The sequence below is a fragment of the Cimex lectularius genome, unplaced genomic scaffold (genome assembly GCF_000648675.2).
Source record: "Cimex lectularius strain Harlan isolate CLEC.00 unplaced genomic scaffold, Clec_2.1 scaffold208, whole genome shotgun sequence".
Classification (NCBI taxonomy): domain Eukaryota; kingdom Metazoa; phylum Arthropoda; class Insecta; order Hemiptera; family Cimicidae; genus Cimex; species Cimex lectularius.
The window spans coordinates 806,158-821,344 of NW_019392797.1; the positions used below are offsets into that span (position 1 = coordinate 806,158).

General features: G+C 35.2%; 3 protein-coding genes across 4 annotated transcripts; 2 read left to right on the forward strand and 1 right to left on the reverse strand.

Annotated features, from left to right (window-relative positions):
* On the forward strand, window positions 1-690 carry LOC106664808 (zinc finger HIT domain-containing protein 3). Its single transcript, XM_014390822.2, has 3 exons — window positions 1-126; window positions 201-340; window positions 398-690. The coding sequence occupies exons 1-3, from the start codon at window positions 59-61 to the stop codon at window positions 571-573; spliced, it is 384 nt and encodes a 127-aa protein (XP_014246308.1). The 5' UTR covers window positions 1-58; the 3' UTR covers window positions 574-690.
* Window positions 691-3,013: 2,323 nt separating this feature from the next.
* On the reverse strand, window positions 3,014-6,554 carry LOC106664916 (ribonuclease P protein subunit p29). 2 transcript variants are annotated; one of them, XM_014391000.2, is made up of 6 exons: window positions 5,898-6,123; window positions 5,560-5,831; window positions 4,788-4,945; window positions 3,549-3,766; window positions 3,302-3,489; window positions 3,014-3,210 (listed from the first exon to the last, which is right to left on the reverse strand). In XM_014391000.2, exons 2-6 carry the CDS (start codon window positions 5,579-5,581, stop codon window positions 3,062-3,064), a joined length of 735 nt encoding a protein of 244 aa, XP_014246486.1. In that variant the 5' UTR covers window positions 5,582-5,831; window positions 5,898-6,123; the 3' UTR covers window positions 3,014-3,061. The 2 variants fall into 2 exon arrangements, with proteins under 2 accessions (XP_014246486.1, XP_014246484.1); XM_014390998.2 differs by lacking the exons at window positions 5,560-5,831; window positions 5,898-6,123 and adding an exon at window positions 6,407-6,554 and having other exon boundaries at window positions 3,015-3,210.
* A 180-nt stretch (window positions 6,555-6,734) lies between these two features.
* Window positions 6,735-12,466, forward strand: LOC106664915 (another transcription unit protein). Its single transcript, XM_014390997.2, has 10 exons — window positions 6,735-6,950; window positions 9,285-10,058; window positions 10,194-10,272; window positions 10,329-10,417; window positions 10,488-10,636; window positions 10,710-10,921; window positions 10,992-11,154; window positions 11,687-11,902; window positions 11,966-12,143; window positions 12,205-12,466. The coding sequence occupies exons 1-10, from the start codon at window positions 6,902-6,904 to the stop codon at window positions 12,360-12,362; spliced, it is 2,067 nt and encodes a 688-aa protein (XP_014246483.1). The 5' UTR covers window positions 6,735-6,901; the 3' UTR covers window positions 12,363-12,466.
* Window positions 12,467-15,187: the final 2,721 nt, after the last annotated feature.

Consider the following 15,187-nt stretch of genomic DNA (forward strand, 5'->3'; position numbering starts at 1 on the left):
TAACATAAATTGTTATTTCTTTGTGTTTTTCTTTGTAAGTGTTGATCATGTGCTCAACATGAAAATTTGCATAGTGTGCTCAAAAGAGGATTCTTTGTATAAATGCCCAAAGTGTCTGTCTCCATAGTAAGTATACTTATGTTTAACTATAATAATATAATATAAATTATATTGCCAAATTTAATTTTTTTTTTTTTCAGTTGTACATCATGTTGTTTTAAGAAGCACAAGTCGGATGGCTGTGAGGAAGCAAAGAAGATCGTTTGTCCAGAACCACCCAGAAAAAAGTACAAACACTTCACAGAAGACACAGTACCGATTGAAAAACTCGAACTACTGAGTAAGATTTTACCAACTATTTTCCGATAAACGGCTAAACTTGTTTTTACTTGCGCAGAAACCAACAAGAAACTCCTGGAGATATTGGAAAACCATCATCTTAGGCGTATAATGGAAGATATCGACAACGCGAGGAGTACAGAGGACAGCAAGCGTCTCATACAAGACGCAATGGTCGAACCGATTTTCGTCGAGTTCGCCGATGAATGCCTACGAGTCGTCGAGGATGTATGATTTCCCAACACTGAAAGTCTTAAAGTGTGTGATTGTAATTAAGTTTATATATAACTGTGATCATTAGAATTGTATTTGACAAACTTTTTCTGTACAAATAAATGTTTCTTAAATGTCTTCTTTTCATAGATTTGAGCAATGATATCTTAGAAAAAGGGCAGTTTGTGTAAAGGGAAAACGCACTCTGAAATTTAGATATAAAAAATACTTTTTTGCTTTTTTATTCCTTCCAAAATATAAAACATTCAATAAACAAAATAAGCAGAGACCCCACAGCTAATTTTTTATTCATTGTATTAAAAAAAGTATATCCTTAAGGGATGAAATGTCTAAATTTGCTGAATTTCTAAGAAAAATTTGGAATGGAAAAAATATACCTTGAATAATGTGAAACTCCTCCATTGATGGACAAAATAAACGCACTTCCCTAAATTTGAATGAATATAGGTTTATTCATATTTTGCTTACCAAAAGTAGGTCTGGTTGTAAAAATAAGACTTATAAAAAGAAAATGTTTATTAATTAATTCTAAAAAAAGTGGAAAGAACAACAAAAAAGTAAAAAAAAACTTTTTTGTCCCCTTTAATATCGAGTATTTCCACCTCTAGCGCGAAACTGACAATAGTTAACCTATTATTCCTATAGGATGAAATGTCTAAATTTGCTTAATTAAAAAAATAAAAATAAAAATTGGAATGGAAAAATTATACCTTGGATAATGTGAAACTACACAGATATACATAATAAAAGTACAACCTAAATTTGAATGTATTTAGGTTTATTCATATTTTGCGTACCAAAAATAGGTTTGGTTGTAAAAATAAGACATTTAAAAAGAAAATGTTTATTAATTAATTTTGAAAAAATGAGGAAAGGAACAAAAAAGTAAAAAAAAACTTTTTTGTCCCTTTTAATACCGAGTATTTCTACCTCTGGCACGAAACTGACAATAGTTAACCTATTATTCATATGGGATGAAATTTCTAAATTTGCTTAATTTCCAAAAAATGGAATGGATAAATTACCTTGAATAATGTGAAACTACACTGATGAACAAAATAAACGAATCACCCTAAATTTGAATGGATTTAAGTTTATTTATATTTTGCATACCAAAAATAGGTCTGATTGTAAAAATAAGACATTTAAAAAAAAGTTTATTAATTAATTTTGAAAAAAAGAGGAAAAAACAAAAACATCAAAAAGTAAAAAAAAATTTTTTGTCTTTTAATACCAAGTATTTCCACCTCTGGCAACGAAACTGACAATAGTTAACCTATTATTTCTATGAGATGAAATGTCTAAATTTGCTTAATTAAAAAAAAAAAAAATTGGAATGGAAAAATATATTTTGAAAGATGTGAAACTACTTTCTTGGACAAAATAAATGCACCATCCCCCATACTTGAGTTTTCAAAGAGGATTATACCTACATACAGTCGACTCTTGATAATTCAAAGCCCAAGGGACCATAAAATAAATTTAAAAAAGTGGAAATAGATCAACTGGTGAAATGAACATTGTTATGCACAATTTAAAAAAAAAATCATGAAGCTGTTTTGTTTCAATGTGGCTTGACATCCTTTTGTCAAAATGATTTTCCAAAGTGGTCAGTGCTCAGAACACATTGAGAAAACACTGAACTCTGAACATAACATTCGAAGTAACTTTAGGCTGCATGGAAGTAAACAATACCTGGAAATTTAGAGTAACTTTACATGTGAAAATTGGAATTATAGAGAGGACATGGCTCCATTTTGATTTACAAAATACTCTTTCACCCTGTTATGAAAACTATTTCATATTAATCAAAATACACAGATTTTTTTTCTATTTATCAAAGGGATCTGCTGTGGAGATCATGTTATCAATAAAATTCGAATTACCAAGAGTCAACTATACTTAGTTTCTTCAAAGGCTTTGTCTTTTAGGTTGGGTGCTTTTCGATTTAGCTAGGTCCTATCAACCCCTGGAGTGTCGGTGCTTTTGAAAAAGTGCCCATTTGTATGTTAAGTTCGAATTCAGGGCTGCCGGATTCAAGCACAGCACCCTTACCTTAAAATGATAAGCCTTAATCTTTGCAGCCACCATATTTTTCTTGTAGAGGATATTAGAAATATATGTTGTTCTTAAAACTACAATATGATGTTCAGAAAATAGAAATGACTATTTAAAAATGAGTACACAAAAAGAATTTTTTCCCGCTAGAAAGACATATTTTTAGAGCCCTTTGGTAGAATGTTTTTTCTACTCAATAAAAGGTCGCAGCCAAGACGGGCCTAGACCTGCCATTGAAAATTAAATGTTTTTCCATTTGGTGATTCAAATTTAATTAACTATAATAACATGAGAGTGAAGTGAAAAAAGGATGAATTCAGTGAAAATAGGTTTAAGAATAAAATAACTCTCTTCATAAAACAATACATTCAAATTTAATATTTACAAATACAATAATATACAATTAAAACAGTGTTCACTTAAAAAAAAATTAATTAAAACTAAATAAACTGATTTGTCTCATTCCCTTCAGCTTTTTGATTGATCGGTCAGACGACCTGACCATGAAGTTCTTTCCAAGGAAACTCAACTCGTAGTCCCCGAGTCTCAGTTTGAACTCGCAGGACATTTTCGGAATGTCTGAAATTAAACAATATAAATTAAAGTCAGTTTTATACAAATAACAACCTATAAAATATAATTTGTTGGGTTCATGATAAAATATAGTTACTTCTTAAAATGTTGTCCTTTCCGAGTAATTTGAGCATGTTTCTTGTTTCGAAGACAAGAATACCCTCGACACCGACGAGGGACGGGCATGTTGATTTGGAAACTTTGATGTACGCTCCATGATAATCGGCCTTCCACAGCTGCTGCATTGTTTCGTCATAGTTTGGACTCGTAACATCGCCAAACGTGCTGGACACATTTATGAATTGAATAAATTCGAAATTAAATGGATAATTTTGTTTATTTACTTGCTGTCCTTAAGGTGCCTCAGGCCTAAATAGTTTTCCATGTAACTATTCCACATATTGTGCAGAGGGATCAGGTCTTCGTATAAAAGCCCCGTTCTGCTTAAATTGTACAGACCTATCGCTTTCTTCTGAGTATTGCTCAAGCCAGAACTCTTAGCACAACCACGTCTGTGAATACGCTTCTTGAAAACCTGTTGTGCTTTTGAAAGTGGAAAACGCTGCAAAGAAAAAACAAAAAAAGATACATTTACTATTAATACGATTCAAACTATTGAAACATCAAAGTAAAGAAAACCATTTTTTGCAATTTTAACATGACAAAAACCTTATTGTCAACACTGTATCAGGTTGTAAAAAAATAAATCTGTAGCATTTTTGAAATGGTAACTTAATGAAAATTTCTAGTTCTTAAATAAATTTCATTTTATAATTCCGTCCTCTCAGAACTCAGGTTTTTTGGACAAAGAACTTTTTGGTGTGTTTTCTGTAGTCCAGTGTAGTCTGCAATCTTTCACTATTATTAAGTTAAAATCTGAACGGGCAATGTCATGTGAATATGGTTGTTGAGGTTGCACACCTCAGCTCAGTTCCAACAGTTTCTGGAGCGTCTGCAAAGATATGGGGCGAATGTTATCCTGCTGTAAAACAGCCTTGCAATTAGCCAATGCCTGTCGTTTTGGTCAATTGCTGACTTTAATTAGGAGAATGCGGTAGCCAAGTGGTTAGCGTGATAGACCCTTGGCTCATAGATGTTGCCCCTGGTCATTTTTTTTTCAAGCAACCCCCTCTCCTCCCAAAAAAAGAAAGAAAAACATTGCATATATATATATATATCTCATCAAGTTTCTTGGCTAATATGCAAAGTTCATAAGACCACTAAAAAAAAAATTCCTACATTTGTGAGCTATATAGATTAGAATTAACGGTTTGGGAGGCCTTCTGAACCAAGCAAACCACTTACAGTACACTTTCTCTAAAAGCATCACCATATACATCATAAATTTTCCTAGCAGTCTGAGCTGCGGTTTTCTCTTTGCTGTAATAAAACCATTAAATGATGAACATGCACTTTGCACACCTTGTAAAAATACATGATCACAAATGAAACCGACAAATAAAATCATCTTAACCTTTTTGGACTGTGAAAAAAAAAATTAAACTGCCTCAAAACATGATGGTATAAAACCATATTAGCGGAAAACACTACAGACTTGTACAAAACAATACTTCATATGTTACCTTTCTGAGTTCTCCTTCCAATTTAAAGAGGTCTTTCTTGCTCAATTTGTTCTCGAAAAAAGGGCGAACAGATTCAAATTTGTCAATTCTGCCTTCCTTGTCATTATTGCTCTGTGTTGTCGAGCCCTTGACATTTGCCGGGGCCTGAGGTTTAGGTCCTTAACAAACCAGGTAAATTGTTAATTAAACCAATAAAAATGGTAAAAAAATAGTCTCTTTTGATTGATAACTCAAAATAATACAATGAAAATAAAAATATAATGAACAACATAATAAAAAAATAAAATAATGAACAATAGGACAAAATAAACCATTCCGAGCATTTAAATATAAGAAGATTCAATTTCAAGATATTTTCTTACTTTTCATCACGTTTGTCATTTTCTGATAAACTGATCAATACAATTCAAAGGAAAACTGTTATTTAACCATCCGACTGGAAAAAATGTTTGTAATGATTAGCTCTAATTTGGCCTGTTTTAATAAATAAATTGTGAATATAGCAATGATGGACAAATTTAATGCACCACTCAATTTATTTAGTTTATAATACATTATCTTTCTACACTAATTACAGGTAATTAGGAACTATCATAGTCCAAATAAACAATAAATAATGTTTTGTTTGTGTCATTCCTTTAATTTTGTACTGATTAATCTCATTTGCATAAAAAATAGTATTATGGCCTTCCAATCTGCTACGCTTAAATATAGCTTTCAGTTAATCTTTTTCCTTAATTGATTTTGTTAGATATTATGCTTATTACTAAACCTTTTTCAATGGCACCAGTCATGCATTTGAGTGAGTATGACAGTGGCAGGGTGATAAATTATTAGAGGTAGGATACAGCCAGTACGAAGTCGCCAGGAGACTAAATCACTCTATAATTAAATTTGACGCTTCACGCTTGAAGGCCAGGACAGGGTCAACCCAGGTCTATGAACTAGGGAGACTACATATATTTATCCGCCATCAGGATCTACGAACTGCAGCATTACGGGAAATCTGATGACAAATCCAAAATGTTTTGATTTCCTCCAGTACTGTAAGAAGAAGGCTAAATGAAAATAAATTCAGGGCCCGCCACCCAGTTGTGGACCTCTTCTTACCACAGCTCAGAAAATGATCAGGCTTCAATTCAGGGAATATGTGAATTGGACATTGGGCAATTGGGGATGAGTTCTCTTTACAGATGAGGTGAAAGTTGGCCTCAAATCTTCAGATGGGCGTAATTTTATATGGAGATGCTCAGGAGAAAGATACGCTTCATGCTGTATCCTTCCTCAGGTGTTATTCCATGGAGGGTCATTGATGTTCAGGGGTGGCATATCCTAGGACGCCCGAACCAAATTGGTTATTGTCTGAGGAAGATCTCTAACTTCACAGAAGTACTTACAAGACAACATTCGCCGAAAGCTTGGTGAAACACAATAGTGATGTTCTTTATTCACCTGTAATGACCTCAAGAAGATCCAATACAACATCAGTTTAAACTACGTAGGTCGATCAACGTCAACTATAATTGAACGATGTTATTTGGTTAATCGGACCACGAAATTTAATGAATTTCTTCTATGAATTGAAATGAAGTACAAACTATTCCAAAATGTTTTCTTACCTTTCATCGCAGTGTCTGACATTTTCTGCTAAACTGATCAACACAACTCAAAGGATCATAACAAAGTGAATTAGTGAAAGGAACGGAACGCCATAAGTTTGACCATTTGCATTTACAGTTAAGTTACCTTCTTCTTTATCCTTTTTTAGTCACGTGGTATACATTACTTTTACCTGCCAGAAATATATTTTTACTTAAAAAATAATAATAATGATAAATTTTCGTAGGCTTTTAATTATAAAAATGTTAATTTACGATTGAAAAATCTTAACGATTCAAAAATCTAAGATTCTTTAAATTTCCGAATCTTTTAAGTGATAAAACAACTTGGCGTGTCTATAACCGGGGAGGTTAAACGAGTGCTTCATCTCGCTACAGTGTTTATTTTATCCTTTAGTCCTCCCAGTCGGTTAATTCAAAATGCCATTTTGAACAGAGTTTTTACAAATTTTTACAACGAGGAGGAACTTTTCTTGCCAACGGATTAATTTTTAGATGGCTCCGAAAAACGAGGATGATGATCTGACAAGCGACGCCGACTCTGGTGAGTTCAACGGATTCAACAATTATTTTTGTCCTTATCCTTCATATACACAAATGGACAAAATAAACGCACTGCCCTTAAATTTAATGTATTTAGGTTTATTCATACTCTGACGGGCAAAAAATTCCACCCACTTGTAATATAATTTGACTTGTATATTTTTTTAATATATTAATCAGTTTCACGTTTTTTAACGTTTAATAATTGAGTCTTTGTCTAAAAAATAAAAAAGACGGGCAGATAAAATTTATTTTAATTAGATTTTCAATTAATACATCAATATCGCGTATTTCCTCCTCTTGCCTTAATTACATCTCGAAGACGCGTCAGCATATTTTCCACCAGCTGGATATGTATCTTTGCAGGAGTTTGGCCCATTCTTCACGAAGAGTCCGTCCAGGATGGTGGAGTGTATCAGGAAGTGATAGACGTGCTCTTATTCGTCTTTTGAGGCTATCCTGTAAATGCTCGATTGGGGTTCAAGTCTGGAGAATGGGCTGGCCAGGCAAGACCCTGATATTTTGCTGTTGAGTGTACGTTTGTACTATGTGAGCGATATGCAGATGGGCATTATTGTGTATTATTTAACGCGCGATGTTCCAAAATTTCATCCATATAGCAAGTGGACGTCAAAGACCCTCCACGAACAACAACCAACTCTGTGCGAGTCTCCATTGAAATTCCCGCCCACACCATCACTGGGCTACATTGAAAAGGTTGGCTCTCGGAAAAATTACTGGCTTTGTACTTTTCATTTTGCTCTTTCTACACTCTTTCACATCGAAACGAAGAGCAAATCTACACTCATCTGTAAAAAGTACAGCAGACCAATCGTCCAAAGACCAATGGCTGTGTTCTTGAGCAAATGGAAGCTGAGAAACTCCATGTGTTCTGGTCAATTCTGGTTCTTTTATGGGGCAAAAAGCCATCAATCCATACTTATTCAGTGTGTTCAGAAAATTGGACACCTCGAACTTCCTGGAGCTGATGAATCTCTTGAACACCAGAAAGGTGCCGGTTTCGCAAAATTCTCAAAGTAAAAAAACTGGACATCTTGTGGTACTGTTACCTTAGGGCGTCCAGCACCAGGCCTTCTATGGTAGGACCCAGTTTCTCGAAAATGTCTAACGGCGTCTCGCAGAGTTTTGTAGGGAACTCCGATGGCAATAGCCGCATACCCGATGGAACGTCCATCATCAGTAAGTGCCACACCACGCACAACATCCTCAGCATTAAGTTGCATTAAGTTGAAATTAAGAAAACAAAACTGAAAACTAAACAGTTTATTGCGTCAGGTTAGAAATTAAACTAAATAAATATTTAAATTCCGTAAAAAAGTAAACATTAAAAAATCCTTTATCTTTGTTTTTGATTAAGGATTTAGTGTGTTTACGTCTAATTGAGAGTCCCAATTTAAAACATAGCATAAACAAATATTTATTGACAAAAACAATGAGACAATTAAGGGCAGAATTTCCTTTTATTGAGAAAATGAAAAAATCATTTGGGTGGAATTTTTTGCCTGTCAGTGTATTTTGCATACCGAAAATAGGTTTGGTTGGTCTCAAATGTGTACGCTTGGGTTCAAATCTGGACTTCGAGCTGGCCACATCAAGCACTCAGTTCCAACCTCATTCACTCATCATTGAAAGCTCGGCAAAAACTTAAAGAATTGTTCTGTTGTGACCTCACCGAAGATCCTTTTTCCATGTCGATATATAAAATATAGTATAAAATAGCCCATCTAAAGATTTGAGGACATCTCTCACCTCATCTGTAAAGTTAACTCGTCATAAATCAGTTATAAGTTAACTGTCAGTTTACTGGAACGGATTTAAGTAGGACAATGAATGGATGAACAGGAACTACAAGTTCTACCCTATAGGCTCCAAGAGAAAATCCCACAACTAACTTAATTGCTTAAAACAGCTTGAACACTTAACCAAGACTGGATTAAAGCTTAGTATCATCTTCATAAAAAGGAAAGGTGTTTACACTAAGATAAGAAGTTAGTAAGTGGAGAGATTTCCCACGTTCATACTGTAAAGTTGCATTACAGTTGAACCACAAGCCCAAATAAATAAGAATAATTTAAAATCATTAGTAAAATAATTAGTGTTTGTTGTTGTTATACACTTTATTGTCTCAGATCTGACAATTTACTTCGACTTTCTATGTACTTTTTGGTGTGCTTGAGTAGTTTTGTTATTGTGAGTGATTTTTTTTGCAAGTTTGTCAGCCATTTTATTTCTTTCAATTGCACGCACACACCTTAGTTTTCCCAGATCTAAGCTAAATTTATATAAATATATTATTTATGTTTTTATTTGACAGGAAGTGGCTCTGAATCAGACAGTGGAAGTGATTCTGACAAAAGTAGAAGCAGTAGCCCTCAAAGAACAGCTGCACCCGCTCAGCAAGCCTACAGCAGTGATAATGAAAAGGAACCTAACAGTCCTCAGAGCAACCGTTCAGGCAGCCATCCCGGGTCCAGATCTGTATCTAGGAGCCCTCGTCACTCTCGATCGAGGTCAGCCTCAGGAAGTCCGAGAAGATCTACATCCCCAGCTGATTCCAGGTCTCCATCTGGAAGTCCCAGGAGGTCTGCTAGCCCCACTGGCTCTGGCTCGGCCGCTTCACCCGGTTCTAGGAAATCCGTCAGCCCACGAGGATCAAGGTCTCGGTCTGTGAGTCAAGCAAAATCGGGAAGCCGGGGTGGTTCACGGTCTGGTTCGGGCAGCCCGGAAGGTTCCAGGGCTTCGAGGAGCAGGTCTAGGTCTGCATCAGGCAGTCCGAAACGATCTCCAAGCCCAGCAGGTTCGAGATCGGGGTCTGGAAGCCCTCGTAAATCTCGTTCGCCTGAATCGGTCAAATCCGGCAGCCCTAGGAGGTCGCCGAGCCAAGAGTCAGCAAGATCAAGGAGTTCCAGTAATGAAAAATCAAAGTCGGGTAGTCCAAAGTCTGGAAGCGAATCACCTAAAGGTTCGGTGAAATCACATAGGTCAAGGAGTGGATCTCGAAGTAGCAAAGGATCTCATCGGTCAGGAAGTTCGAGGAGTCGCAGTGGCAGTCCTTCTTCTCCAGCTGTCAATGGCGATAAAAGAAGAAGTAGGATTTTATTACTACCATACTTCAGTAGAAATATTTTTAAAGCTAATTTTTAAATATCAAAATTTTAAATTGTTAATATTTACTTTATTATGGAAATTTGCAAATGAAAAATATTAAATAATATTAAACTAGGTGAAGACGAAGAATCAGATGAAGGAAAGTCATCCAGTGCCCAGAAAAGAATCTTGTCGCATAGTGAAGATAGTGGCAGGTATTAAATTATAGTTGGTTTTTGTAAGATTAACATTAATTAATTTTATGTAACAGCAATGTCGATTCACCCAAAGCGAGGAAGAAGAAAACGAAAGCTATAAAATCAGGTAGTGAGGGGAGTGATGATGAAAATAAAGATTCAGGTAAAAATCAATTTTTAAATGTTTAAATCAAGGTCTCTCAATTTAATCTGTCTTATTTGCTATTTTTCAGCAACTGCTGAAGCACTTTTTGGTGATGCTGATGACATCAGTTCTGAAGATGAAGGGAAAAAAGGCAAAACTAGCGACGTTGAAGATATAAGGGATTCTGGAGATGAGAGGCGGGGAAGTGGAGACGAGGAAAAAAGAAGTGATGCCGAGGTAAGCACATTTTTTTATTAATTGATTGATAATTGTGAGTTGATTGATTATTTGGGTTTTTTAAATTTTTTAGGATAAAGAGGAAGAAGAAGAAAAAGAGGATGATCCGACACCAGAAACGAGGATTGATGTCGAAATACCAAGGATAATATGCGATATAGGCCGTGAACTCCATTTTGTCAAACTACCCAATTTTCTTTCTGTCGAGACGAGGCCCTTTGGGGCTGACACTTATGAAGATGAAATAGACGAAGAAGAGACTCTGGACGAGGAAGGGCGTGCTAGGTATAAAATAACATGTCTTTCTGTTTATTTTTCATCCTAATTGTTCTCTACACAATTGTGCTGTACCCAGGCTGAAGTTGAAAGTAGAAAATACGATCAGATGGAGGGAGAACTTGGACAAAGATGGTAACACAATTAAAGAAAGTAATGCCAGAATAGTCAAGTGGTCTGATGGCAGCATGTCTCTCCACCTTGGAGGGGAAATTTTCGATGTCTACAAACAGCCATTACAGGTAAAAAACTAAAACGGAAAAAAAATTTTCTGCTTTACGGAAAAACATTGAATCATGAATGCATGACCTAACCTAATCAGTCCCTAACTTAACCTAGTCAGTCCTTAACTCAACCTAACCCAACATAAGTCCCTAATTCTACCTAACCCCTGTCACTAACTCCACCTAACCTAACCTAACCTGTCCTTAACTCTATCTAACCTAACCTGTCACTAACTCCATCTAACCTAACCTAACCTTAACTCAACCTCACCTAACCTAATTATTCCCTAACTACCTAACCTAACCTGTCACTAACTCCAACTAACCTAACTGTCCTTAACTCTACTTAACCTAACTTGTCACTAACTCACCTAACCTAACCTTTCCTTAACTCAACCTCACCTAACCTAATTATTCCCTAACTCTACCTAATCTAGCCCAATCCATATGCTCTACCCTGTAACACGAAATGACCATACAAACAAATGAGTATCCATCCAAAAACATATACATGTTAAAAAGACAAAATGTAATTTTTGGTTCTTTTTAGGGAGATCATAATCACTTGTTCATCCGACAAGGTACAGGTTTGCAAGGCCAGGCTGTATTCAGAACCAAGCTTACTTTCAGGCCACACTCCACGGAATCTTTTACTCACAAAAAGATGACGCTATCACTTGCTGATAGATCACAAAAATCATCTGGTATCAAAGTCCTCTCTGAGGTCGGACCAGACCCTGACCAGCATAGGGATGTTATGATTAAGGTCAGTTTTTAGCAAAAGAGTGAAAAGTATGACTATGAAATTTATCATTAAATCGGTCAACAGAAAGAAGAAGAAAGACTTCGAGCGACTGTTAAAAGGGAAAGCAAGGCTAAAAGAACACGTGAAAGGGGGACTGGAAGACCTCTTAACACCTCATACCTTGAACCTGACAGGGAAGACGGCTCTGACGATGAAGGGGCTATTTCTCTCAATGCTATTAAAAATAAATACAATCAGAAAGGTACACTTTTTAACAAATCATCACAAATCAAGACTATATGTTTTTCCCTCTCTCTCTTTAGGTGATCATAAAAAACAAAACATTTACTCTTCTGATGATGAAGGATCAGACTTGGAAGCAAGAAGACCTCGGAGGATAGATAAAATAAGAGCATTGAAGGACTCAGATGATGAGGAAGAAGACAATGAAAATGCAAGTGCTGCTTCTGATGAATCTTAAGAATGAATGCTCAACTTTAAAACAGACTAGTTTGTTGTACAGTTTTTATTTCAAGATTATTGTGTTTTTTATATTAAAAACAAATAAATAATTATTTTTATTGATTTCTTAATCATGTTCATACACCTTCGGCCTTACAGTAAAAGAAATTTCCTTCTATCATTAATCAGACTTGTATTTTATGTATATTATTTATATTTAGAATTATTTATATTTGAACTTGTAATGTCTATTTTAAATAAAATGATAAAGTGGATCTCCAGTTTGGTGGATGGGTTTACCTGGAAAATGGATTTTTCATTTTTTTTTACATCAAATTAAAACTAAAGTGATTTTTGTGGCTTGATATGTACTTATAAAAAAAGACTAAATAAAAATAGCAAGCTGGGCCAGACACATCCCTTAAGGTGGCGAAATTCATATAACAGATATATGATCAGAAATGACTAAAATTTTGTAAATGTTTTACATTAAAAATTTTTATAAGGGTATTGGTGGCCGCAATGGTGAACCGTATTAGGACAGTAATTATTTGGCCATTTCTTATTATCCTGGTCTGCTCATTCTCACTGTTTCGTCATCTTAAGTGGTGAATTAGTACAAGAATCTTTCATAAAAAATAAATATTTTAAAATATCTAACATTTTGACCAAAATTACTTAAAATCAACAATAATCAAAAAAGATACATAAACTCATGCAAAAACTTTAAATTGAGAGATTTCCTCTGGAGGTTTGCCGGGTGGTAAACCTTATTTGGTTGTTTCCCAGTTTCTATTTATTTCCAAACTAGTTTTTGTGACAAAATAAAAAATAAGTTTTAGTTTTGGTAGAATAATTAATCGGTTGTTAGGGTAAGGGCAGGGAGAGACCAGCGATCGACCCACTATGGAAGATGATACAAAGACAAAAGTTGACACACCAAAACAAGGATGGGCAGTTCCAATTTGCCAAATAAAATTCAACTTGTTAACAATTAACAAAATTTTAACTGGTTCGACAAAAGTTTCTACCAGATAATAAAGGAATTTCAGGCAAATGTTTATCCTAAATACATCATCATTGGTAATATTTTTATGATCATTAATGTAATACAGCTGCAAAACATCAACAGAAAAGGTAGAATTCTTTATAGACCTGTCATGACAGCAAAAGTCCACCTTTCGGAATCAATATAGGTGTAAAGCAAGGCACCGTGATCAGTCTCTTTCTATTAATGTTATTTTTAAATGGTTTGGAAGACTTCCTGAAGGGATTCAGATTGGATATGTTCATACTAAATTTCTATCGTATGTCGATGACTTGGTAATTCTAGCCTACTGTCTTGAAAACTATAATTGTAATTGAATTGTAAGAATGTAATTTTAAAATTAAACTGAAATAAACCTAATGTTATGATTTTATGCAAGGGAAGGAGGTCTGCAAGGTTAAAAAGTGATGATCACAGATGGCTCCCCAGGCAATGCAGCTTTCTGGCTTATTGTACCTTCCTAGTTTCCTAGTTCAGTACAATTGACTTAATCCTTCTTCTCCATAAAATAAGGTCATTTACTCGCTTCTACAATTTCATCCATTTTTTTGCTTTGTATTCCAGGTTATGTCTCCATTGAGTGGTTGCTTTGCATATGAAGATGATTTACAGGTGGCTGTTTCTTCCCCCTCATTGCATAACCTAGGGTTGAATATGCCCATGTTATCTAGATGTTTGTTCAGATGCTAGTGACTGGTTAATAGTCCTATCACTCTTCTGAGCCTGACTATCCCAAGTATAGGTTCAGGGCATATATCCTCTGGCTGGTATGCCTGCTTTTTCTTTACCCAAAATTACTTTGTGCCCTGCACCCAAGATATCAGGATTTGGAGATTTTGGGTTTATTCACCGACTAGTTTTGTTGTGATTTTTTTACATGCTAATGCTTCTCAATAGCTGCTTGGCAATCTTATAAGGATTTTTTTTACCAGCGTAACACCTTTTTACATTTTCTAGGGCACAAGCATTGATGGCATGTATTTCTGCTTTAAAGTCCGAAGTGTACTTCACTATGAGTTTGAGTGCTCATATTTTGGGCTTGTACAAAGAACACCCAATCCAGTTCCTTGGTTTGTTTTAGAGCTTCTTTTTACAATATCATTGTATCTGACGCTCTACTGAGTTCTTCCTCTCCTCAGCAGAGGCACAGAGCATTCCTTCACATGGGAAACATGGGATTTTATGAAGGTTAAGGCTTCATTAATGGCAATACTAAACAAGATCGCGCTCAGAACACTGCCTTGTGGGAATCCTTCCTCTTGTGACTTTCTCAGGATGCAGATCCACAAAGTACTCTAAAGCTTCTATTATTGAAAAAAATTGTTTATAAAATTGAGAAAATTGCCATTTATTCTGAGCCATAAGAGGGAGTTCAAAATCAAGCTCCTCAACGTACGATCAAAAGGGTTCTAAAAAAAAATCGCCAGGAGTTTGTGTTTTTCATATGTGATTTGATATCTGCATTCCTGTTTAAATAAGTGGGACAATGATGTAACGTGCACCGTTCTACATCTCCGAAACACATTCACTTTTAAGCCCTTGGAATTAAATTATTTACGCAGCCGACCGGCTTTGAATTCGATTCGGTTTGCTAGTAAATAAACTAAAAAATGATGGTGTCAAACAACAAAACGCAACCGAGGTACAAAACCACAGAGAATAAGCAAACATGGAGATGCCACACTTTCTCCTGCGCGAAGAAAAAAAACAAAAACATATTTGCTGAAGATACTGCAAAGGTGTAAAATATAATTACGGAGACCGTTCTTTAAGTCCCACCCAATGACCAATTAGGT

Bases quoted from the DNA above. Each gene is read 5' to 3' on its own strand.
- LOC106664808 (XM_014390822.2), top strand. From the start codon at position 59: ATGAAAATTTGCATAGTGTGCTCAAAAGAGGATTCTTTGTATAAATGC. The intron at 127-200 runs GTAAGTATACTT...TTTTTTTTTCAG, and splicing joins CCAAAGTGTCTGTCTCCATA to TTGTACATCATGTTGTTTTA. The intron at 341-397 runs GTAAGATTTTAC...TTACTTGCGCAG, and splicing joins TGAAAAACTCGAACTACTGA to AAACCAACAAGAAACTCCTG.
- LOC106664916 (XM_014391000.2), bottom strand. From the start codon at position 5,581: ATGACTGGTGCCATTGAAAAAG. The intron at 4,946-5,559 runs GTTTAGTAATAA...TGGTTTGTTAAG, and splicing joins GACTGGTGCCATTGAAAAAG to GACCTAAACCTCAGGCCCCG. The intron at 3,211-3,301 runs GTAACTATATTT...GTTTAATTTCAG, and splicing joins AAAGGACAACATTTTAAGAA to ACATTCCGAAAATGTCCTGC.
- LOC106664915 (XM_014390997.2), top strand. From the start codon at position 6,902: ATGGCTCCGAAAAACGAGGATGATGATCTGACAAGCGACGCCGACTCT. The intron at 10,273-10,328 runs GTATTAAATTAT...TTTATGTAACAG, and splicing joins CATAGTGAAGATAGTGGCAG to CAATGTCGATTCACCCAAAG. The intron at 10,922-10,991 runs GTATAAAATAAC...TGCTGTACCCAG, and splicing joins GACGAGGAAGGGCGTGCTAG to GCTGAAGTTGAAAGTAGAAA.